The 25773-nt window shown below is 37.6% G+C and overlaps 1 protein-coding gene across 1 annotated transcript in view; it reads left to right on the top strand.

Annotated features, from left to right (window-relative positions):
• Positions 1-430: 430 nt before the first annotated feature.
• Positions 431-25773, top strand: part of DNAH5 (dynein axonemal heavy chain 5) — a 173963-nt gene continuing 148620 nt past the window's right edge. The window contains exons 1-13 of the mRNA XM_058177601.1: positions 431-655; positions 6089-6223; positions 8146-8230; positions 10174-10331; positions 10633-10854; positions 12682-12819; positions 13756-13932; positions 14568-14681; positions 15001-15108; positions 15793-15915; positions 16140-16355; positions 19924-20031; positions 21269-21354. Coding sequence (XP_058033584.1) covers positions 599-655; positions 6089-6223; positions 8146-8230; positions 10174-10331; positions 10633-10854; positions 12682-12819; positions 13756-13932; positions 14568-14681; positions 15001-15108; positions 15793-15915; positions 16140-16355; positions 19924-20031; positions 21269-21354 — 1727 coding nt within the window. The 5' untranslated portion in view covers positions 431-598. The remainder of the gene's footprint in view (positions 656-6088; positions 6224-8145; positions 8231-10173; positions 10332-10632; positions 10855-12681; positions 12820-13755; positions 13933-14567; positions 14682-15000; positions 15109-15792; positions 15916-16139; positions 16356-19923; positions 20032-21268; positions 21355-25773) is intronic.

Here is a 25773-nt window from a genome sequence, read left to right on the forward strand (position 1 = left end):
CTATGTTTGGACCCAGCAACTGATGTTCAGAGCAATGCATTATTTCAACATGGAGACTTCACTTATCTGTTAAAACATTCATACTCACCTAAACTGTAAAATTATTTCATTCACACAAAATTGTGCTTTATATTGCCAAACTGCACCTTCTGATAACATGCATAATAATTTCATTTCCCAACCATTATTATTCTCGAATAACTCTATTTCCATACACCATGTTTAGTTATTTATTCATCTGCAACTTCATTTGCAATCGACCAAAACTTTCTTTTGAAAGATATTGGAGTACTGACTTCTGCCAAGATTGATAGGGAAATTTAACACAATAGCTCTATAAGTCAACACCTACCATAACAACACCTAAGCTATGTAGGTTTGTCAACATTGCTCATATTTCTGATGCTTGGAAAGGCTCGGTGAGCTTTGGGCAGGTCTGAATCTGTTCGGATTGATCTAAATTAGAGTACTGTTAAGAAATGTAAGAACTTTCTAAGCAATCCTTAAATTAGGAAGTTTTGTATTTAGCATAGCAAAGTTCATGCTGATATTATTGGCTTAACATTAACAACACCAATAGTAAATTTCAGCTAATAAAATGTTCAGAACTGGAAGGCGACAGCTTTGGAAACAAAGTGTTACAAGAGTTTTAAAGGTAAGAGATATGACGATATGGAGATGTGGGAAGGACCAAGAATGGAAATGAAATCTGCAAAACCCAAATTTATCAGTCCCTATTTGGCTATATAGGAAAGAAGTACCATTGCTTAGAACTTTATATGTATATACATATATATTTAAACTGCGATATATCCTTGTAATATAATGTAAATGGAATGTGTGTATTAATGGTAGCACATAACCAAATTGGTTTGTAAAACTTGGAGAAAAGGATGATTTTGAGGTCCCTCCGCAGGGATGTAACAATATAAAAGGATACTTTTAATTTTTTTAATTGCCATGTTTCTGTTTGATAAAACTTAGCAGAAATTATGATTGCACAATGAGAGTTACTATTATATAAGCCAGTCCTCCACTTAGGACTAATAATCTATGCATTTTAATGATAAACCTTGCCTTTATACAAGTATGTATTTCTTGATGTGATATTTTGATATAAAATCATGTCCCGATTGCTAATATAGACATGAACCAATATGTAAATATTGGAAATCTTGAGTATATCATATGTTTGGACTCGTGATTTTATGGAGGGTGTGCTATGTTTTAGTCTCAATGAACTTCAGAGGTGGATGGTATCTCTTTGTTGGCCTTTATACTGTTAAATAATTAGATAGATATATTGGAATTGATGTTTGAATGCCTGTTAGCTAGGATATAAAGAGGGTGTGCCACTTCTGGGTCAAGTGGCAAATGACAGGAGAGAGAGACTATATTCATACTCCTGCTAATTTACTTCTATTCAGAAGCTTCTAATGTGTAACTGGAATTGATATCCTCTTGAAATCTAAGCTAATTAGATCTAATAGCCCTCCCTTTGGAGAATAAGGGACAAACTGTTTACCTTCTTTTCCCTGATAGTCCCTTATAACATTGCAGTATTGTTGTGACCTCTTATTCTTTAAGATAGACCCACTTTTAAAAGCACCACCACATTTTGAATGAGTGAACAGAGTGAACAGAGCTAATTTTTGGCCACAACTAAAAAGAATAGCTTGAAATCAGGAACTGGAACACCCCTTCAGTAATGTTTGTTTGCAGCAGCTTGGAAACTGGTTGCTTAGCAGCTTTGACTGCTGCTTTTTGTTGAACTGCTGTTGCAGGCAATTTGCTGCCAGAGTGAAATGAGATCTTTCCCATCTTTCAGGCTGCTTTATCAAATAATTGGCTTTGTTTTCAACCCCATAGTGTGACATCTTTTGGAAATGAAGTTCTTTTGAGAAGGTTGGATTGTAGAATAGCTACGCATATGAGGTCACTGGTGGCTCCTTATTCTGTATTGGAGGCTGAATTTGTCTGTCCTTCATCACTCAAAGGATATCTACCATATGCACATAGGAAGTATTCTGGAAAATGATATTTGCTGTTATAACTGTGTTAACCTCTGTACTTAAAACAATCACTAATATAAACGTCGCTAATTACAAATTACTGGGAGACTAATCTTCACACAACATATTTATCTTTGGTTAATTTAATCATTATTTATTCAACCCACATGATCTACTGGAGAAAATAGGGTTAGGTGAATACAGTATGACTGCCAGCAAATGGTTAGATGTGGTTTAATACATCACACCAATCTAACTTGATAGATTTTGAGATAAGGGTCACTTTTCTTCAGTTTGTACAACCAAAGATTTGATTCAAAGCAGCCTAGTTCAATTTAAACACCAGTCAAATTTGTTTTCAGTCTATAGTTCAAACTATGGAAAGAATAGCAAGTGTTTTCATTTTGTCAGTGACTAATTTATAAAACTGATCCGTCAGTCCTTTGAAATGGGATTGATTTAAAAAATCATTTTAAAGTAATTTTAAAGTGCATTTTAAGCAGATTTCATAGTTAGCTTTGCTTTTATTTATTTTTTTATAATCCAATTTCTATACCGCCCTTCTCCCAAAGGATTCAGGGCTGTTTACAGCCATATTAAAACACAAAAATACACATAATATAAATAACAAATTTAAAAACATTTAAAACAAATATATTAATTGGCCAAAATTACTAAAACGGTCAAAACCGACATAAAACTCTTTAAAATTTAAAAACTATAATTAAAATACATTTAAAATACATTTAGGCTAGTCCCGCACAATTAAATAATAAAGTTTTTAATTCCCGCTTGAAGGTTCGGAGGTCGGGGAATTGGCCTAACCCTGGAGGTAACTCGTTCCAAAGAGCCGGTGCTGCCACAGAGAAGGCTCTCCCTCTGGGGGCTGCCAACCGACATTGTTTGGTCGACGGCACCCTGAGCAGGCCCACTCTGTGGGAGCGCACAGGTCATTGGGAGGCTATCGGTGGCAGAAGGCGGTCTCGTAGATACCCCGGTCCTAAGCCATGGAGCGCTTTGAAGGTGGTCACTAACACCTTGAATTATGGGCCTCTGTGGCTCAGGCTGCTAATGCAGTCTGTTATTAACAACAGCTGCCTGCAATTATTGCAGGTTCTAGTCCCACTAGGCCCAAGGTTGACTCAGCCTTCCATCCTTTATAAGGTAGGTAAAATGAGGACCCAGATTGTTGGGGGGGCAATAAGTTGACTTCGTATATAAATATACAAATAGAATGAAGACTATTGCCTTACACACTGTAAGCCGCCCTGAGTCTTCGGAGAAGGGCGGGATATAAATATAAATAAATAAATAAATAAAAATAAATAAATTGCACCCGGAAGGCTACCGGCAGCCAGTGCAGGCCACGCAGGATGGGTGTTATATGGGAACAACGTGGTGCTCCCTCTATTACCCGCGCAGCCGCATTCTGGACTAACTGGAGCCTCCTGGTGCTCTTCAAGGGGAGCCCCATGTAGAGAGCATTGCAATAGTCCAGGCGAGAGGTAACGAGGGCGTGAGTGACCGTGCGTAAGGAGTCCCGGTCAAGAAAGGGGCGCAACTGGCGCATCAGGCGAACCTGATAAAATGCTCCCCTGGCGACGGCCGTCAGGTGTTCTTCTAAAGACAGCCGATCATCCAGGAGAACGCCCAAGTTGCGCACCCTTCCCCTGGGGGCCAATACTTCACCCCCAACAGTCAGCGAAGGCGAAAGCTGGCTGTACCGGGACGCCGGAACCCACAGCCACTCTGTCTTGGTCGGGTTGAGCTGGAGCCTGTTCCTCCCCATCCAGACCCGCACAGCCTCAAGACACCAGGCCATCACCTCGACAGCTTCATTGGGGTGGTTTGGAGTGGAAATGTACAGCTGAGTATCATCAGCGCACAGATGATAATCCACCCCAAAACCACGGATAACCTCACCCAGCGGCTTCATGTAGATGTTGAACAGGAGAGACGAGAGAACCAACCCCTAAGGCACCCCACAAGTGAAATACCTAGAAGTTGATCTCTGCCCCCCTGCCAACACCATCTGCGAACGGTCAGAGAGATAGGAGGAGAACCACCGATAAACGGTGCCTCCCACCCCCAATCCCTCCAACCGTCGCAGCAGGATACCATGGTCGATGGTATCAAAAACCGCCGAGAGATCTAAAAGGACCAGGACAGAGGAACATCCCCTGTCCCGAGCCCTCCAGAGGTCATCCACCAACGCGACCAAAGCCGTCTCAGTTCTGTACCCAGGTCTGAAGCCGGACTGGAACAGGTCTAGAAAGACAGATTCCTCCAGGTATTGGGGAAGCTGATATGCCACCACACTCTCAATAACCTTCGCCAAAAAGCAAAGGTTGGAGACTGGGCGATAGTTCGCCAATACAGCTGGGTCCAGGGAAGGCTTCTTGAGGAGAGGCCTCACCACTGCCTCTTTCAAGGCAGTGGGGAAAATGCCCCCCAACAAAGAAGCGTTGGTAACTCCCAGGAGCCAGCCTCGTGTCACCTCCCGTGTGGCCAGTACCAACCAGGAGGGACACGGGTCCAATAAACATGTGGTGGGATTCACCCTACTCAACAACCTGTCCATGTCGTCGGGAGTCACAGGATCAAACTCAGCCCAGGTAATGTCCACAAGGCTCGGCCCCGTCATCTCGCCCAGATCTATCCAATCAGCGTCCAGACCGTTCCAGAGCCGAGCGATTTTATCAGACAGATACTGTACAAAATCCTCAGCACGACCCTGCAAGGGGTCCTCCCGAGCCTCCTGCGAAAGCAGGGAGCGGGTCACCCTAAACAGGGTGGCTGGGCGATTATCTGCCGATGCGATAAGCGCAGAGAAATAGTTATGTTTCGCCGTTCTTATCGCCACTAGATAGGTCTGAATATGTGACCTAACTAGTGTTCGGTCGGATTCGGTGCAGCTGGACCTCCAGACACTCTCTAGGTGTCTTTTCCGGTGCTTCATCTCTCTCAGCTCCTCGTTATACCAAGGAGCTGGTCGAGTTTGGTGCTGGGTCAGGGGCCGCAAAGGCACGACGCGGTCCAAAGCCCCGGTGCTTAAAGAAAGCGACAATTGTATCATGTGTGATACCGTTCAGTGGTAATCATTATGGATATACCTATAATCAAACTTTTAGAAGATAAGAAAATTTAATTTGAAACATATGTAATGCAGGTAGTTCTCCATTTACAACAGTTTGTTTAATGATCATTTAATGTTACAACTGGACTGAAAAAAGTAACTTATGACCATTTTTCACAGTTACAACCTTTGCAGCATCCCCATGATCACATGATCAAAATTCAGATGCTTGGCAACTGGTTCATACTTATGACTGTTGTAGCATCCCAGGGTCATCTGATCACCTTTTGCGACCTTCTGACAAGCAAAGTCAATGGAGAAGTTAGAGTCACTTAACAACCAGGTTGCTAACTTATCAACTGCAGTGATTCACTTAACAACTGTGGCAAATCACAACAAATTCTCACTTAAGAACAGAAATTTTGGGCTCAGCTGTGGCTCAGTTGTGGACATAAGTTGAGAACTACCTGTAGTTCATGAAGTTGAAAATTACTAGTCTTAAACAGAATTTACTACCCTCGTTCTCCCCAACACAACTCCGTTCAATGTTTTTGACTCAATCTTGTAAATGGAAATAGGTCTTACTGATTTATTGCATTTGTACTATATGCAGATGTACCTAATCACATCTTACTGAATTAATCAACTGCTTGGATTTTGCAATACTTTTTTTTTCAAAATCTAACCATAGAAACTGGGTTCATGCAACACCTTGAATCACGAAGTAGTCACCTGCATATTAAAATCCCATATTAAGCAGTGACATAATTCAAAGAGATTTTCCTGTGATATGATCTTGTGAACAGTCAGTGTTTCCCATGTGGTCTCATCTTTCTTATCCCACAAAGAGGGATCAGCAAATGTTTTGGTCTCAAAATAATGCTACATTGTGATACTTAATGGCAAATTCATATATGACAATATATATTTTAATTTAGAACATATATAAGAAGCAAGTTCAGTTTCCTCTACAGCTATAATAGAAACTTTGGTTCTACAGCAAAAACTGAAAGAGGAGAAAGAAGCTAAGCGGGCTCATCTGGATGGCAGACATGACTACATACTGTCAATTGTTTCTGCTTGTGTGAACCTAGAGAAAAATGAAGTGGAAGATGCTGTCCTTGAAGGAAATCAGGTATGATGGGGGTAGAATCAGTTGTCAGACTCCAACTGAGTACAAAAATAATTCTGTGCCTTGTAGACTGTTGCTGTGCATAGAAAGTAGAAGCAAGATTTTATAGTATTTTTGAAAGTCAATTTTCGGAAGCAAATACAGTCTTCTTGAAAATTCACCATATAAATGCTCATACACACACACACACACACACACACACACACACACACACACACACACAGCACTTCCCTGGTATAGTTTGGTTTCTGTATAGCTGTCATCAAAGCAAAATAAGCGAAGATGGGTTTTTTCCCCCTCTCATAGCATGCCCTTAAATCTTTCACTGCCATACTGAACTTTAATTAGCAGCATTTCTTAAGTCTTAATGTCTTACCTGTTAAACAATGGAAGGGCCGAACACTTTCGTTCGGCTGTATTTAAGACATCTGTTGGCCTTAATTTGACATTTTTCATTATCTAGAACAGGGGTGTCAAACTCACATCGTCACAGTGTCATCATGTGATGTATTGTGACTTTCCCCACTTCGCTAAACCGGGTGTGGGCGTGGCCAGCACGTGATGCATCTGGCCACAGCCTGTGAGTTTGACATCCCTGATGTAGAAGAACTGTGGCACTGTGACACACAGTACAGTTGTGGATGGTTCTGAATAATACCTTTTTGAGTAGGCCACAGTTCCAATCCAATATTCAGATCACATCACAAAAGGCAAATGACTTTATCTGAGAAGGAAAGCAGCATTCTCTTCATGGGAAATGGAGCTGTTACCGCTTTTCTAGAGCAACCTCTGCAACATTTCTAAAAAGTGATATCTTGTCTATTCTCCCGGGAATTTGAAACAAATCTGGACTGCTAGAATACAGATAAATAGCACTTAGACTCATATACTTCCCCATAGTGCTTTACAACACTTTCTGGGTAGTTTACAATGTCAGCATATTACTCCCAACAATCTGGGTCCTCGTTTTACCAACCTCAGAAAAATGGAAGGTTGAGTCAACCTTGAACTCATCAGGTTCAAACTTCAAACTGTGGGCAGCCTGCAATACTGCATTCTAACCACTGCATCACCATGGCTCATCAATAATCATGCTTAAAATCAGGCTCATAGAATAGGGCCGATTTCCTTTGAACCCCCTCCTTATGGCTTAATATTTGAACTAATCATATTTCAAGAGAATATCTCTCACCGACCCGTGCGCTCTCACAGAGAGGGTCTCCTCAGGGTGCCGTCAGCGCGGCAATGTCGTCTGGCGACGCCCAGGGGAAGGGCCTTCTCTGTGGGGGCCCCCACCCTCTGGAATGAACTACCCCCCGGTCTTCGTCAGCTTTCGGACCTCCGGACCTTCCGCCGCGGGCTTAAAACACATTTATTTAATTGTGCAGGGCTGAGCTAAATTTTAAATTACTGGCTTTTAAATTGGCTTTTATTCTATATTTTTAATTTTAAATTAACAGGCTTTTAGAATAAGTTTTTTAACTGTTTTTATATTTTTTATATTGTATTTATGCGTTTTTAAATGCCTGTACACCGCCCTGAGTCCTCCGGGAGATAGGGCGGTATATAAATTTGATCAATAAATCAATAAATAAGAAAATAAAGCTAACCAGTTAAAATATAATAGGAGAAGCTGGTATTTTGAATTTCACCGTACAGTTGCATGTATTGAACTATAGTTGCTTGATCTCCATATCCAAGGTTGGAGCATTGATTCACCTTTTTAGATGCATATTTTTTGGTCCCTTGAAACGGCAACAGACACAATTAAACATCTGCTGAAAATAAATGTTGAATGTGAAGAGCGTATTTTACTTGTTATATAAAATTATTGGTGAATGATCTTATTTAGCACTCTGTTGTATGTATTCCTTTTAAAATTCTTTGTATAAAACTTTAACTTTCTGTTGTTTAATGTTTAACAGATTGAGCGTATTGATCAATTCTTCATTGCTGGAGGTTTTCATCATGTCATGTTTTATTATCAAGACATGGAGGGACCGGAAACAGGTATGCAAAGAGATACCTGCAGTACTATTTTCTCAGATGGTGAAGATGATGACTTAGTGCAGTGATGGCTAACCTTTTTGCCATCGCGTGCCAGGAGGGGGGCGGGGGGAGGGTGTTGCATGCGCACGTGCCCACATCCATAATTTTATGTGCATGCATGCATGACCCCGTGCATGCACGCATGACGCCCCGCTTCCCCACTCCTGGCATGTGATGGCCCAGTAGGCGCATTTTTCTCTCTCACCTGGCTCCAGAGCCTTTCTAGGAGTCTGCCCCCCCCAAAAAAAAACAGCCTTCCCCACCCCCTGGAGGTCCTCCAGAGGCTGAAAATGGCCCACTTGCCAACTTCTGGTGGGACGTGAAGGCATGTTTTTTGTTGTCCCCAGCCTCCAGGGTCTCTCTAGGAGTCTGGGGAGGGTGAAAACGGCATGCCCCATCCCCCTGGAGGTCCTCCAGATGCCAGAAATGGCTCGTTTGTCAACTTCCGGTGGGCCCAGAAGACCTGAAAATCAGTTGGCCGGTGCGTGCAGGTGTGCCAGAGCTGAGCTCACATGCCTAATGATATGGCTATGCGTGCCACCTGTGGCACACGTGCCATAAGTTCGCCATCATGGACTTAGTGTATTTATAGACTCCTGGATCATGCAAGGCAGCAGTTTAGAAAAAGTAAAAAAATATATGATAAAACTGAAAGACAAAACATACAATAAAATGAACCAACAAAACCATTTAAAACATAAGGAAGACACCAGCTTAACCCTGAAGGAAAATAAGGAGCGAAGAAAAAAACACCACTCTGCCTTGATTTCTTTGATATAAAAGGAAAAAGGGTGGAGAGAGAAAATCCATGCCAGATTTTTAAGATTCTTTTATTGTACCTTACAATAATAAAATAAAATTTCAGAATTCCTTGCAGAGCCTGTTTCCTGATCTGGCTATCTCAAAGTACTGTAACACTAATGTGGAAAGCTGAAGATCTCAAAAACCTCTTTTTCCAGAAGCTCTCAGTTTTATGCCTTGATAATTCAGCCTTTTCTTCATCAGTTTGGAAGATATAAACTATGGGATAGAAACAAAATTGAATTTTATTAAAAAATGCATATAGATTTCACCTACTCGACATGACCTGAGTTTAATTCATAGAATTATCTGTTACAACATCCTTCCTTTGAAGACTACTTCAGCTTCAGTCACAACAATACACGAGCACACAATAGATTTAAGCTTAATGTGAACCGCTCCAATCTTGATTGCAGAAAATATGACTTCAGAAACAGAATGGTTAATGCCTGGAATACACTACCAGACTCTGTGGTCTCTTCCCAAAATCCCCAAAGTTTTAACCAAAAACTATCTACTATTGATCTCACCCCATTCCTAAGAGGTCTGTAAGGGGCGTGCATAAGAGCACCAACGTGCCTACTGTTCCTGTCCTAATGTTCCCTTTGATTGTATCCAATTTCATATAGTTATTACATACTTATGATTATATATATGCTTACATATCATATAGTTATTTCATGCTTATGCTTATATATACTGTTGTGACAAATAAATAAATAAGTAAATAAATAATGATAGAACTAGCAATTTAAAGGGGAAAAAAATCCAAAAGAAAATCCAGTATTTTGAACAGATCACAAAATGCACTTGTCTGTGATGTGGAATGCTCACTGCCTCACCATCTCCATAAAAAGATGTGGTAGATAATTCCAGACTAATATTCAGATTACAAGAAGATTCTGCAGAGAAAAAGGTGTTATTTTGGAGCCCAACCCAATGTAAAATAAGCACCACTTCCCAACTGGTACGATAGCTAGAGAGAATTAGATGATGTGATATTAGTACAGAAAATACAGTAGACATGAAACTTAGTACAAATTCCTGGATAAATGTTTTGCTTGTGTCTACATAAACTGCATAAAATTTTCTCCACTTTATAGGACATGAAAGTTCAACTGGAACTAACTCTGCTTCTGCTAAAGGCAAAAAGACCAAATTATTTGTGACTGAGGGAGATGATGTCGCTTTAATTGGTATATGTGTGTTCTTCATTAGAACTAATCCTTCTAAAGCAATTAATGCAGAGAATATCCATCGTGTAAGTCTTTTCTATATGTATCTTTGGTCACTTGATTATAAGAAATTGTAGCATTGCCTGCGGTCATCCATTGTCTTGTCAATCATATGGATTGGATCTAGCAAAGAATTATATGGAACTCAGCTTCTCTCTCTCCCTCCCATCCCCCCCCCTCTCCCTCCCTCTCTCTCTCTCTCTTTCTGTCTGTCTGTCTTTGATTATATTGGATTGAAATAGGAGCTGTAATATCGAAAGATCTGGAAAGCACACCAACATGGAGAAAGCTAACAACCCTTAATGCTTTTTCCTTTTCCATCATCAGGAAGTAGTTTTCAATATGATGGACACAACAAATGGTGGCTTGCTAAACAGTGTTCAGCATTTGCTATCTGATATCTTCATCCCAGCTTTGAATACTATGAACTATGGATGGGGAGACATGAGTAGTTCCCAGAAAGGGGCTAACATCAAGCAGGACTTCATTGCATCCCTGGAGGGATTTGTTAGTGTCCTTTCAGGAGCTCAACAGAGCCTGCTGGAGAAAGTAAGCTTGCATTTATCTTTCTGCTATTTCTGCCAGGAAGTAAAGGAGCTAAAGAACAATGTAAAAGTACATATCAGCACTAAATCTACCATTGATAAAATACTAAAAATGTAGAAGAACATGCACAAAAGTGACCTATTAATTTAGAAGAGCATTTAGTAATTTTACAAATATTACTGTTGATGTTTCCTTCTCTATACACCTTTTAAGTGCAGGAATTCCGTACTGTTCTTTATCTTACTCAGGGGGAAAAGGAAGGTAAGGCAACTGTAACAGGGATGATCATATAATGGCTTTTATATATATAAAAATCTCTCAATGTATATATGTATATCTAGTTGAACTGTAACATAAAATGGATTAAAGAAGCAATTGTATAAATAGAGGGAAATCTCATTGGATTAATTGGGCTCCCTTCAAAATACAGGTTCTCCTTGCTTAACAATAGTAACTGGGACTGAATTTCCATTACTAAGCAATATGATTGTAAAGTAGGATGTCACATGACCACACCACATGGTAGCTGCATCCCCAGCAGTCCTAGTTGCTGTTGTTAAGTGAAGATTGCGGGTCATTAAATGAGGACCTCATGTGATTGAGACTTGGGATTTCTTGCTGGCTTCCAACAAGCAAATTCAATGAGGAACCTAACAGGAACTTGCAATTTCCAGTCACAACCTCAAGAGTAGAGAAATGGAGAAAAAATAAATCTGATTACGTCAATAAGAATATTTACTTACATATCATATTTTAAAGACTGCACAATTCAATATCCTAGCTCTTTTTATAGGGAAAAAGATGTCATTCTATGTATTTGAGAGCAGAAATAATATATCAATCAAATATAAAGTTTATGTTCCTGTGTGTTCTACACACTATCTTCAATCCATTTTAAGGTTAATTTAAGGATAATTTGATGAATGTATTTGGTAGCATGGAAGGATCAAGGCTACATTCCAAAGGCTCTTCTTCTTTTATATACTGTGTGTGTGTGTGTGTGTGTGTGTGTATGTATTTATTTATTTATTTAGTATTTCTTAACCACCCAGGTCCATCAGAAAGAGATTCAGGGCAGTGTACAACAATCCAGAGTTGTTGAGAGTTAGGCAGCAAACAAGGAGCATAAATTATTATTGCTACCTGATGTTTAAAATAATTATTTTCTATGAATTACTAGAGGTGCCAAATATGTGCAAGAAGTACTATCTCTAAACTGTATTCCTGGCAGCAGAGTTGAACCATTTTAGATGGCAACAGGGATTGCATGATTTAAATGTCTTTCCATGCAAAGCAAACATAATTCTACCAAAACAAAAAAAACAACAACTGTGTGACAGTTTATGTAAAAAGGTTAAATCCTTCTTCCGAAAGCCTCTTTCTTGTTGTTACATGGAAGAAGTTTTATATTGATACATTCAACTGCGTAAATCCTACCTGCAGGCAGAAGTGATTTTAGGCTAGAGACAAAATAGAAAGAATGATAACAAATGTCTTTTTTGTTTGTGGCAGATTGGTTTTTAATATAAATAGAATATGGATGAGGAGACTCTTTGAACTTCTATCGGAAAAAACTCAAAGTCTAGCAGACAGCCCATTTGGAAGGCACAATGTTATTATTCAATAATATTATTATTATCCTAGTGTTTTCAGCTGTAACTAATATGCCGTTGTTCAGGTGCTATGCAGAACAAAATAGCATGGAATAACATGTAAATAACCATTGGTTTTGCATACCAATACCTTGGGCTAAGCTGTGAATTATGTAGCCATCATTTCTTAGGCAGAGATATTGAAACGTATAGAATAATTGCCTAATCCATAATTTAGGTGGTCCTGAAGAAGTGTGAAACCTATGATCTGAAAATGCTAAAAGGACCAGCTGATTTTCTTGTGGCAGCAAATAGCATGGAGACTGTGGAGCGAATAGAAGCCTGCATGAAAGTGTGGATTAAGCAAATTGAACAGGTACCGTTTGGATGAATATTCCATTGCATATGGAATGCTATATATACAGTATGTAGCTACTTATCTTTCTCACAGAGACAGAGGGGAAAAAGGATTGCCAAAAGCATTATTTTCACATGCAAGATTCTTATTCAGTAGTGTCTCTGGAGCAGTTGTTAACTGTGATAATCCTTTTTTTTTTTTCCTTCTGTAGCTGAAAGACACTCATGGTGTTGATTTGCAACAGGGAATGAGCTCTATAAAACAGATTAGGCTTTTTTCCATCCCAGGATAAATCAATTACTGTACTCTCCTATCTCCAAACCAGTTTTACAGTAGTAGGAAGACCAAACTAAACTAAAATCTCTAAATTAAAGTAAAACCACTTTAAAACAATTATTGTTTAAGAATTATTGTTTTCTAGAGTTCTTTGCTTTCATATAAAGATGGCCCAGAATTTTGCAGCCAAATTAGGTAGACCTTAAGAATTTAGAAATTCTGTATCCCATTAGGTTCAACCCAGTTTTTATTTCAGGGTCGGTGAAAAAACCTTGTGATTTCTGCTTATGGCTTTATTAATTATGCTAATTCCGCCAATCATCCTTTTTTAAATTTAGGTGAATGAGACTATGAGAGTTTATAATGTAGTATTGCCAAAATTGGAGCAAATTGCAAGCAGATTGCTGATAATTCCCTGCCATATTTTGAATTATTTAAGTGAGGTTGCTCTAATGCCACTGGTGTGTTAGGACAGCTTTTCCAATTACAGTATACAGGTAGTTCTTGATTTACGACCATAATGGAGGGAGGGAGGGAGGGAGGGAAGGAAGGACGGAAGGAAGGAAGGAAGGAAGGAAGAGAAAAAGAAGGAAAGCTCAGCTCACATACTATCATGTTCTTTGAATATTGCAAAAAGATTCTATTTTAGACAAATTACCATTTTGGTTTACATTTTAGGTTATTGCTGAAAATAACCAGCTACGGAAAGAAGCAGATGACCTTGGGCCACGAGCTGAGCTTGATCACTGGAAGAAGAGGCTATCCACATTTAACTACCTACTGGATCAGCTCAAGACTGCAAATGTAAAGGCTGTACTTGGTGTGCTTACAGTTGCTAAATCAAAACTTTTGAAGGTGTGTCACTTGGATTATTCAGGAACAATTTATATTCTACTTAAAAATAACACTTTTATACCAGTGCATATATTTTTAAAATCTTGCAGCCCAATAAGCTGAAAGGCAACTTACTCTGAAATCTTATCACATTTCAGAATTAAAAATACAAAATATGTACAGTATTTTAAAAAGTGGACAGTGGAAATGATGCTTTTAAAAAGGCTTTTCTTTTTGTCTTCCAAATATATAGGGAAAAGCTGCAGCTTGACATAATGAAACAAAACATTGTTTTGAACTTACTAAAAATATATATATATACTAAAATACAAATGATTTTGCCAGATACTTGGCTAAGGAAAACAATCTCCTGACAGAACTCCTGCCTCAATTTTAAGCACTGAAATCATAGATTATGCGGGTTAAAATTTTAACCAGCATGATCTATGATTTTAGCACTTAAAGTTTCTGTCCACATCTTTTAGAAGCTGCCAAGCATTGTCTGCAATAATATTTTATTGCTTTCATTGAATTGGTATTCTAATTCTTGTGAGATTTAAGAAACATGCTATCTTAGCATGTTTGTCAGGCAAATTTCTTTTCTAAAATGCTAGATGTCCTTTTAAATAGCATTTGTTTTATTTTCATTTTCCAAGAATTGGCGAGAACTGGATACCCGGATCACTGATGCAACAAATGAAGCCAAAGACAATGTGAAATATCTATATACCCTTGAAAAATGCTGTGACCCTCTGTATAACTGCGATCCTGTAAGTTTAAAAATGTCTGCTCATTGAACTGCCATACTTGTAGATAGCACAGAAATACCCAGCTCACAAGTTAATGGTTGTGCGTGAAACTATAAGTTAGCTAAGTGAGTTATAACTTAATAATACATCCTACATTATATTGAGTAATACAGATTTCATAAATGCCCCAAATCTTGGCGACTTTAAAAATTATCTGGGCAAGGACTGCAAGTACTATTTGGGATGATGGCAGAAGCCCTTGTGCCCTCAGGCTAACTGGATATAAATGATGTTAGGTAAATGATGCTTCACATCACGATTCATCTTGTTGACATTTCAGGTGATCATGGTAGATGCTATTCCAGGACTCATTCATGCTATCAAAATGATCCACAGCATCTCACGCTATTATAACACTTCAGAGAAGATAACTTCCCTCTTTGTAAAGGCAAGTCGGGCTGACTCTTCTTCAGAATTGGAATCCCACTACCACTGGCCATCAAAAACTGTACTGTAGAGAATAATAATGTATCTATTTATATACTTATCACATTTATACACCATCCAATTCATTAATAATGTATTAAACTTGTATGCCACCCTACTCCCAACAACTCTGGATGCTTATCCATCTTAGGAAATAAAAAGTTTCCTTAATAAAGGATGAAAGGAACGAAAATATATTTCATTCCTTAATGAAATATATTTTTTGAAACATAGAGAATGTTCAAAAGTTAATTAAAAAAATAGGATCTGTTGAACCTTGAAATGGAGATTGTTGATAGGATAGATGAAATTGGTTTATCATTACATCATAGCTAAACTTATTGACCCGAGGTCGTCCATATTGTTTTTACTTTATAAAAACTTAGTTACACTTATTAAACAGCTGGGTTATGTTAATTGTAACCCAGAAATGATAGAAAAGTGTACAATGAAAAGTAAATAGTGAAACTCAGCAGCTGATCCAGTATAACCAGTAGCGAGTTATGTGGAATTGTAGTTTAGTAACATGAGAAAGATTGCAAATTACCCACCACTGATTTAGCTGCTGGCTGTGAAAGAAAATGGACCTCAAATCTCTTAGTTCCACACAAATGTTTTGAGACAAAGCCTATCATTCTACTTACAGGTTACAAATCAAATGATAACAGCCTGCAAAGCTTATATTACTAATAACAACACTGCCACCATCTGGGATCAACCACAAGACGTAGTTTTGGAAAAAATACAAGCTGCTATAAGACTTAAGCAGGTAATATTTACAGTTGGTAGTAGACAAAAGCAGTAAATATAACCTTCTGGCTTGAGTCAATTGGGGAGGATTTAGTTTACTAAAACAAAAAGGCCAAAACTGGATCTGAATTTCACTAGGGAAAATAACTTTTAAGAGCCTATATGAGTCCTTAAGAGTATTATGAACAATGTTGCAGTTAATACTTACCTCCATATATTTCTATCTTGGTTTATGTTGCTAAGGAGTACCAAAACTGTTTTCACAAGACCAAACAGAAATTGGAAGAGAACCCAGCTGAACGGCAGTTTGATTTTAGTGAAATGTATATATTTGGAAAATTTGAAACTTTCCATCGCCGCCTACTTAAAATTATGCACATCTTTGATAGTATCACAACTTACTCAGTCTTACAAGATTCGAAGATGGAAGGATTAGAAGTAATGGCAACTAAGTTTCAGGTATGCAGTATTTGTTTTTTGTTTTTTTTTACCAACAAAACGCAATTTCTTTGGCTTCCAAATATTTTGGAGTGTATCATATCATTTGGAACCACTGGCCATAATAATGGTGGGAATGGAATCTATAACATTTCAAATGCAGAGTATTTGAATATTGCCTAGGGAGAGCATTGTAGATAGAAAATACTCTTTCTTTTCTACGCTGGATTAAGAATTCTCCAATTTCTATGGACTACCTCAGCTGAACTGCTTCAGAGCCTGCACGTCCCACCAAGCCATTGTATTTTATTTCTCACCTAGCATGATGTGAAGTCAGCTACTGTTCGTAAAGCATGATGAATGTTTTAACACTTGTGAAACAAGCCACTTTGACCTTTTCAGCAAGCTGTATTAAAACAAACTGTGATTTAATGTGAGGTATGAAGCCAGCCACTGTGACAGCTGTTTGTAGAGTTAGCCTGCTCATTACTCTCTGCTTTAAACTCACCTCTTGAGTTGGCAGTTTGTGTTGTGTGTCAAAAACCAGCAACTTGTTCACATTGAATACTGAGTTAGTAAGTAAAACAGATTGCCTACTGAATTGGTTTCAGATTTTGGTAGCCCTACATAAGCAGCTCTTAATGGCTTCTTGCAATATAGGTTCTTGTATTTTTAGTTAATTTAGTAATTCGTGTATGTGTACTTTCAAGTCAGTGTTGACTCCTAATGATGGCCTAGACAAGTCCCTGAGTTTTCTTGGCAAGATTTCAGAAGTGATTTGCTATTGTTTTCTTCCTAGGGCTGAGGGAGAGAGTAACTGGCCCAAGGTCATCCAGGTAGCTTCCCATCCAAGGCAGGAGTAGAATTTATAGTCTCAGATTTCTAGCCTGATGCTTTAACAAATATATCATAGAAAACATTACGGAGTCTGTGAAGACTCATCCAGATCATGGGTGTGCCAAAGGTGCTTTTTCCAAAAGGCAACTGGACTTTCTTGGTTTTTTTTTTTCCTCTTTGAAAATGTGTTGCTTCTCATCCAGGAAGCTTCTTCAGTTCAACTGAAGAAGTTTCTTGGATGAGAAGCAAAACACCTTACAAGTAAGTCCACTACCCTTTTGGAAAAAGCACCTTTGAGAAAAACATTCCTATGCTTTCTATAGGAAACAACATAAACATGATGATTAACTGTGGTTCTGATACCTGTACAATTTAGTTCATCAGTGCTGATACTATGCTGTTGTTCCTTAAGTTCCCCCAGGAGGCAAATGGTCTAATTGCTTCGTTATGCCTTCCTGGTGACAACATCATACTTTTATTTTCCTGTCTGGGAAATTTGAGCTTATTGATGTAGAATTCTGGGTAGAACTTCTCTTGGGACATATGCCATATTATTGCTGACTGCAAAACTGGCAATGGTAATTCTGTCCTAGCTTTATATGAAACAATGTTGGTTGTTTTGGAGGGAAAAGAATTCTGTCTCAGGGATTAGAAGTAATACAGAAAAACAGAATTGCAGAGATGGCAAAATTGACCTGTTTGATTAGGAGAAAAAAATAACTACATTTGTCAGGAGCTGGAAACCCTTTAAGGACTTTTTTTTTTGCTGAAAATGGGGAAAAACAAAATGAGTGATTTATGAGTTTGGCGATTAGAAAGAATAGAATATGGAAAGAAGGGAGCTACTATATAGCTAGAAAGAGAAAGGATGAAAACATAGCTGCATTTATGATTGCTATAAAGAAGATTGAAAGCCACTTCTATTTATTTTTCTTTTTTGTTTCCTCTTTGAAAATGTGTTGCTTCTCATCCAGGAAGCTTCTTCAGTTCAACTGAAGAAGTTTCTTGGATGAGAAGCAAAACACCTTACAAGTAAGTCCACTACCCTTTTGGAAAAAGCACCTTTGAGAAAAACATTCCTATGCTTTCTATAGGAAACAACATAAACATGATGATTAACTGTGGTTCTGATACCTGTACAATTTAGTTCATCAGTGCTGATACTATGCTGTTGTTCCTTAAGTTCCCCCAGGAGGCAAATGGTCTAATTGCTTCGTTATGCCTTCCTGGTGACAACATCATACTTTTATTTTCCTGTCTGGGAAATTTGAGCTTATTGATGTAGAATTCTGGGTAGAACTTCTCTTGGGACATATGCCATATTATTGCTGACTGCAAAACTGGCAATGGTAATTCTGTCCTAGCTTTATATGAAACAATGTTGGTTGTTTTGGAGGGAAAAGAATTCTGTCTCAGGGATTAGAAGTAATACAGAAAAACAGAATTGCAGAGATGGCAAAATTGACCTGTTTGATTAGGAGAAAAAAATAACTACATTTGTCAGGAGCTGGAAACCCTTTAAGGACTTTTTTTTTTGCTGAAAATGGGGAAAAACAAAATGAGTGATTTATGAGTTTGGCGATTAGAAAGAATAGAATATGGAAAGAAGGGAGCTACTATATAGCTAGAAAGAGAAAGGATGAAAACATAGCTGCATTTATGATTGCTATAAAGAAGATTGAAAGCCACTTCTATTTATTTTTCTTTTTTGTTTCTTATTTATTTATTTACCACTTTCCTTTATTTCTCTTTCTCTTTAAATTTTTGTTATTTTTACTTTATAATTTTTTTTGCAATAAAGTTAATACTAAAAAGAAAGAGAAGTAATAATAAGAATAATAAAAAAAACAGACATCACAATTTAGTGCCCAATAAAAATAAGATCTATAATGAGGCTGAAACTTCAAGATCTTGACCTGTTCACTATGAACTTCCATTAACTAAGACTATGCCTATTCAAAAACGAGACTCAAAAATTGCTTTGGATTTATGTAAACATAGCATTTCTTTGTTATTCATTGAAAAATGGCTGCCATTTTTTCCCATCTTCATCAGAAATTAGAAAAATGATGTGGCTCTTTAAAAAGCCATCTAATATGATTCTTAAAGTAGCTGTGTTGTTTTCAGACTGATGTGGGAATCTGAAAAAATATATATTGTTGTTTGAATTTATGATTTAGAGGAACTACTGTTGTGTGAGTTCCAAAATACTTATTCCAAGTCATTTTCAAAGGGTGCATAACCACAGTATCGGCATTTTGTCAACTCAGCTTTTGTAAGTTTCCACAAAGAATTGTAGAAATTAATTTTTTGACGTTATAAGGGATTTTGAGCTTTCACACAATTGCTGTATATTAATGTTGTAAAATAACTTATTACTTTTACTTGTACAGACTGCAGCAATGAAAGAACAATGGGAGGTAATTAATGACAGGTCTATTAAGGTTATGATTTGTGGTGATGATAATGATTTTTGGTTTTTCTGCATGTTTTCTGTAAAAAGCATTTTTATTGCATCAGAATTTGTAACATGGATATTGTAGATGACCTGACAGATATATTGTGCAAATTTGCATGTTTCAATGCTTCGTTTCCTTAGAAAAATGAATTGTGTTTCAGAAAGGATTGGGTTGCAAAACATTACCTTGGAATAATGCAAAATAGTCTTTGCATTATATATCTTTATTATAAGCATAAGGAATGATGAAAATAATATAACCTTTCAAATATTCATATTTCCAATTGCATTCAGACTATTGTTGCCACCATAAAGAAAAAACAGTACAATTTCGTAGATCAGAGGAAAACTGATTTTGACCAAGACTATGAAGAGTTTTGCAAGCAAACAAATGAACTACATGTAGGTTTCGTTCTTCCCAATTTCATAGTTTTCAAAATTGTTAATTATTAATATTCTATTTGTGTTGTGTTCTATTCATTAAAAGTTTTACAGCAAAAACTCATTTTAATGGATCCCACTGGGGATGGGGGAGTTGGAGCAGGTAGAAAATGATCTAATAAGTATAAAAGTGCAATATTTCAGTGATTTTGATCATTTGGATAATGACTTATGCAGATGATACAAATGATATAAATCTCTATGGATGTCATACAATCAAGGTAAAATTAACATACATTCAACTGACTTCTCCAAACACCTTGGAATATGGTAAACTTGCTCTTTGTTTTAGAGGAATGTTGAGATAGAAATCTAGTCCTTTACCTATGAAGTCCACTAAATGAAAGTGTGTTAAACGAAAGTATTGTTGCATTTCCTATATCATGTAAGTTGTGAGTTTAGACTGAAAATTAGTTTATATAGAATTGAGCTCTCCGATCAGGACTGATATTTTTAGCATGAAAATTGCATCTTGAACAACTTCAAGTGGTATAGGAACGTAATTGCCTGTATAATTGCTAGATGAAATTTCACACTGGAGCTAAGGTATGTCTTATCTCATCATCCTTCTCTCTTCAATCCACCAAAGTAGCATTTAATTCTTACCTAGAATTTAATACTATTTTATATGGAAGAAATGGGGAGAAGAGAGCTGGAGATAGAACATGATGAGAGAACCTCATTCTTAATGATGCCATTTATGGCCTGGGAAAAATGTTCACCTCGGTTGCTGAACAGTATATGAGTGATCCTATCAATTTTAAACTGTCTTCACCCACTTTTGGCACGTGGTCTTCAGAACAGAAAATACAAAAGTTTGGTGGTCTTGAAGTTTGGTGGTGGTTTGATGGTAGATTCCCTCTTTGCCTATGCCACAAGAGTTCTTCCATTTGACTAGTGTCTTTATTGGTTGTACAAGAATGTAATGGAATCTTGGGGATTATATTCAAACAACAAACTTGGTATAACCAGCTGAATTCCTGGAGATGGGAAATAAATGTAACAATAATAATTGCTTGGGTTTGGCTTAATCAAGTTTGTTGTGCTCTCTGCACCATAGTTTAGGACTTCATAGTTTGTGTGAATTTTGCCAATTGTCATTTGTTCAGTAAAACCTTGGTAAAAAATGGCTAATGTAATTTATAAATTGAGTGACTGTGCTTATGACCATTCTCTATCCTTTTGTTTCTTTCTACAGCACCAATTACAGATGTTTATGGATATGACCTTTGAGAAGATTTTGAACACTGAAAGAGCCCTTGATATGCTGAAGAAATTTGAAAGGTTTAAACATGATCATTTTTTACTTTGAGTTATCTGGAAAAATAATGCCAATAATACCAATATACTTTGATAGTCTCTTTTAATTTTGAATCACATTTGGAAAATTTTGCTTTTCGTCTATAAAGCACCTATCTCTATAACATATAGAAAGGATTTTTTTTAATAGTTGAAAAAAAACCCTAGCAGTAGGATGAGTAAAGTCCAATTATCTCAATTTCTTAAAATTGAGACGTACAAATCTAACATCTGTGAATCTAGAGGTTCTGTCAATTTTTTAAAAAAAATATTGTTAAATTAATGACAAATAAAGGAAAAATACTTTATTGAATAATGATGGTATAATGGAAAAACATACCATAGTGATTAAATCTCCACATAATAATAAGAAAAAGAAGAATTAAGAAAAAAGAGCCATATGATAAGAATAGAATAGAATAGAATAGAATAGAATAGAATAGAATAGAATAGAATTTTATTGGCCAAATGTGATTGGACACACAAGGAATTTGTCTTGGTGCATATGCTCTCAGTGTACATAAAAGAAAAGATACGTTCATCAAGATACAACATTTACAACACAATTGATGGTCAATATATCAATATAAATCATAAGGATTGCCAGCAACAAGTTATAGTCATACAGTCATAAGTGGAAAGAGATTGGTGATGGGAACTATGAGACGATTAATAGTAGTGCAAATTCAGTAAATAGTCTGACAGTGTTGATGGAATTATTTGTTTAACAGAGTGATGGCCTTCGGGAAAAAACTGTTCTTGTGTCTAGTTGTTCTGGTGTGCAGTGCTCTATAGCGTCGTTTTGAGGGTAGGAGTTGAAACAGTTTATGTCCAGGATGCGAGGGATCTGCAAATGTTTTCACGGCCCTCTTCTTGATTTGTGCAGTATACAGGTCCTCAATGGAAGGCAGGTTGGTAGCAATTATTTTTTCTGCAGTTCTAATTATCCTCTGAAGTCTGTGTTTTTCTTGTTGGGTTGCAGAACCGAACCAGACAGTTATAGAGGTGCAAATGACAGACTCAATAATTCCTATGTAGTACTGAATCAGCAGCTCCTTGGGCAGTTTGAGCTTACTGATTTGGCGCAGAAAGAACATTCTTTGTTGTCCTTTTTTAATGATGTTTTTGATGTTAGCTGTCCATTTTAGATCTTGCGATATGATAGAATCTAGAAATTTGAAGGTTTCTACTGTTGATACTGTGTTGTCAAGTATTGTGAGAGGTCGAAGTATGGAAGGGTTTTTCCTAAAGTCTACCACCATTTCTACGGTTTTGAATGTGTTCAGTTCCAGATTGTTTTGGTTGCACCACAAGGCTAGTTGTTCGACCTCTCGTCTATATGCAGATTCGTCATTGTCTCGAATGAGACCAATCACTGTTGTGTCATCTGCGAACTTCAGTAGCTTAACAGATGGATCATTGGAGATGTAGTCATTGGTATACAGAGAGAAGAGAAGTGGGGGGAGCACACAGCCTTAGGGGGCCCCTGTGCTAATTGTACAGGTATTTGATGTGATCTTGCTTAGCTTCACCTGCTGCTTCCTGTTTGTTAGGAAGCTTGTGATCCACTTACAAGTCTGTTCCGGTACCTGTAGCTGGTTTAGCTTAGTTAGAAGAATGTCTGGAATGATGGTATTGAATGCTGAACTAAAATCTACAAAAAGGACCCTTGCATAGGTCTTTGGAGACTCAAGATGTTGTAGGATGTAGTGCAGAGCCATATTAACAGCATCATCTGTTGATCTATTTGCTCGGTATGCAAATTGCAAGGGGTCTAACAGCGGATCCGTGATGGTTTTCAGGTAGGAAAGCACTAGCCTTTCAAAGGTTTTCATGACTACAGATGTTAAAGCAACTGGCCTGTAGTCATTCAGTTCCTTGATGGTGGGCTTCTTCGGCACTGGGATGATGGTAGAGCGTTTGAAGCAAGAAGGAACATAACACATCTCTAGTGATTTATTGAAAATATGGGTGAAGATGGGGGCCAATTGGTCAGCACAGACTTTTAAGCAAGAAGGAGTTATCTTGTCTGGGCCTGGAGCTTTTCCTGGCTTTTGTCTGTGAAATAGGTCCTGCACTTCCTTTTCTGTGATCACTAGGGGTTGTGAACCCAATGAAATGGGGTCAGTTGTAGGAGGCTTGGCTGTTGTTGGTGTGTCTGAGATGGGGGTTGTGGAGATAGGTGGCTGTAGTTTCCTTTCAAACCTGCAGTAAAACTCATTCAGGTCATCTGCCAGTTGTTGATTACCTTCAGCCTGGGAAGGAGGTTTGCCATAGCCGGTGATATTTTTAAGAGTTTTCCACATGTTTGCTGGTTCATTTGCTGAAAACTGATTCTTTAGCTTTTCAGAGTAGCTTCTTTTTGCTACTCTGATCTCCGTTGTTAGTGCATTTCTGGCCTGATTGTACAGCATTTTATCACCTTTTCTGTAGGCTTCCTCTTTGGAATGTCGTAGCTGCTTAAGTTTAGGTGTAAACCAAGGTTTGTTGTTACTGTATATTTGCAAGTTCCTTGTAGGTACACATAGGTCTTCACAGAAGCTGACATATGATGTTACAGTATCTGTGAGTTCATCCAGGTCTGCAGAGGTATCTTTAAAAATATTCCAATCAGTGCAGTCAAAACATGCCTGTAGCTTTAATTTTGATTCCTCCATCCAGGTCTTTACTGATTTAATTATTGGTTTTGTGGCTTTAAGTCTTTGCCTGTAAGCAGGTACAAGGTGAATCATGCAATGATCAGAGTGTCCTACAGCTGCACGTGGTAAAGACCAATAGGCATCTTTTAGTGTTGTGTAGCAATGGTCTAGAGTATTCTTGCCTCTGGTGGGACAATTGACATGCTGAAAGTATTTTGGTAGCTCTTTCCTTAAGTTTGCCTTGTTTAGATCTCCCAAAACAATGGCCAGTGAATCAGGGTGTTTGGCTTCAGCCTCCATGATTTGGTCAGCTAGAGTTCGTAATGCCTTGTTTACACAGGCTTGTGGTGGGACATAAACAGCAATTAGAAGAAATGAGGAAAATTCACGAGGCGAATAGTAAGGTTTGCAGTTGATAATTAGAGTCTCTAAATTGTTGTCACAGAATTTGTAAATTATTTTAAAATCTTGACACCAGTTTCTATTAATATATAGGCATAAGCCTCCTCCTTTCTTTTTACCAGATGTTTCTGGAATCCTGTCTGATCGTTCAATCTGAAACCCTGGAATGTTCAGGCTGCTATTTTCAATTGATTCATTTAACCAGGTTTCAGAGAAGCACAGGACTGCTGAATTGCAAAAATCAGAATAGTATTTGTTTAAGAGGAGTATTTCATCCATCTTATTTGCAAGTGAGTGTATATTTGTTAGGAAAATTGAAGGCAGAAGAGTTTTAATGCGATTTCTTAATCTGTTTAAGATCCCAGATCGCTTATCTCTCTTCCTTCGTTTCCGTCGTTTGGTTTTTTTAGTAATCCATGGCTCCGTGGGAATTGCCTCCTCCTCTGTTAGAATCTCCTCCGTGTTTGTAAAGACAGGCGGGGGTGAGATCAAAGAAAGCTGCTCCTTAAAGAAATGTTCCTTAATTTTTAGCAGATGGTCTCGTGAATAGGAAATCCGTAGTGAGTCACAGAGAACAATTAGAAATAAAGAAACAATTAGAGAGCATTTCACCAAGGCAGCCTTCGTTGGCGCCATCTTGGCTAAAAATAAATACTTACATGGAATTAATCTATTTGTTGACCTAATAATTTAAATCTGGACCATACAGCAACATAATAGTCAACTTCACTTTTTTTTTTAGAGAACAAAGGCTTTAAAAAGTAGATAACGAAATCATGTCTTGGATCTAGAGTAGAGTAACTTATTTTCTAGTTATATAGGATTGTCATCTGCTGTATACCAAGCAAAATAATGCCAACATTGTTTGTAAGAGGAAAATTTTCATAGTTTAGAAATTCAGCATCACATACATGTTAATATAATTTGGGAAATTAATCAAACCAAAACAAACTGATAGCAGGACCAAATCAGATAGCCTAAAGAACCCTCAACTTTCATATATACTCAGCATAAGATACCTAATGTCCATCCTTTCCTGTGATGCATGTGTGTTAAAAAATCTTCTATCTTGTCAATCTTGGTAAATTTAGCTAGCTGCCATGCTTCCCATAGGTTCTTTGAAATAAAATATATGGCTTAAACAGATAACAGCAGACAAGAATAACACCACCTGTCCCTAAAAAAGTTATCTGAACACTTCCACAAACAAAAGATGGTTTGACATGTAAAATTAATGTTATGAAAAACATTTGGAATTCAAAAAAAATTGGAATCTAAAACTTCTATCTTAAAGTTTGAAAAAGTTGTTCCAATGTTACTGGTAGTATTTGAACCAAGAAGCACTCTTTGAAGCGTAAAACAG

This window comes from Ahaetulla prasina, chromosome 3 (genome assembly GCF_028640845.1).
Source record: "Ahaetulla prasina isolate Xishuangbanna chromosome 3, ASM2864084v1, whole genome shotgun sequence".
In the NCBI taxonomy this organism is placed as follows: Eukaryota; Metazoa; Chordata; class Lepidosauria; order Squamata; family Colubridae; genus Ahaetulla; species Ahaetulla prasina.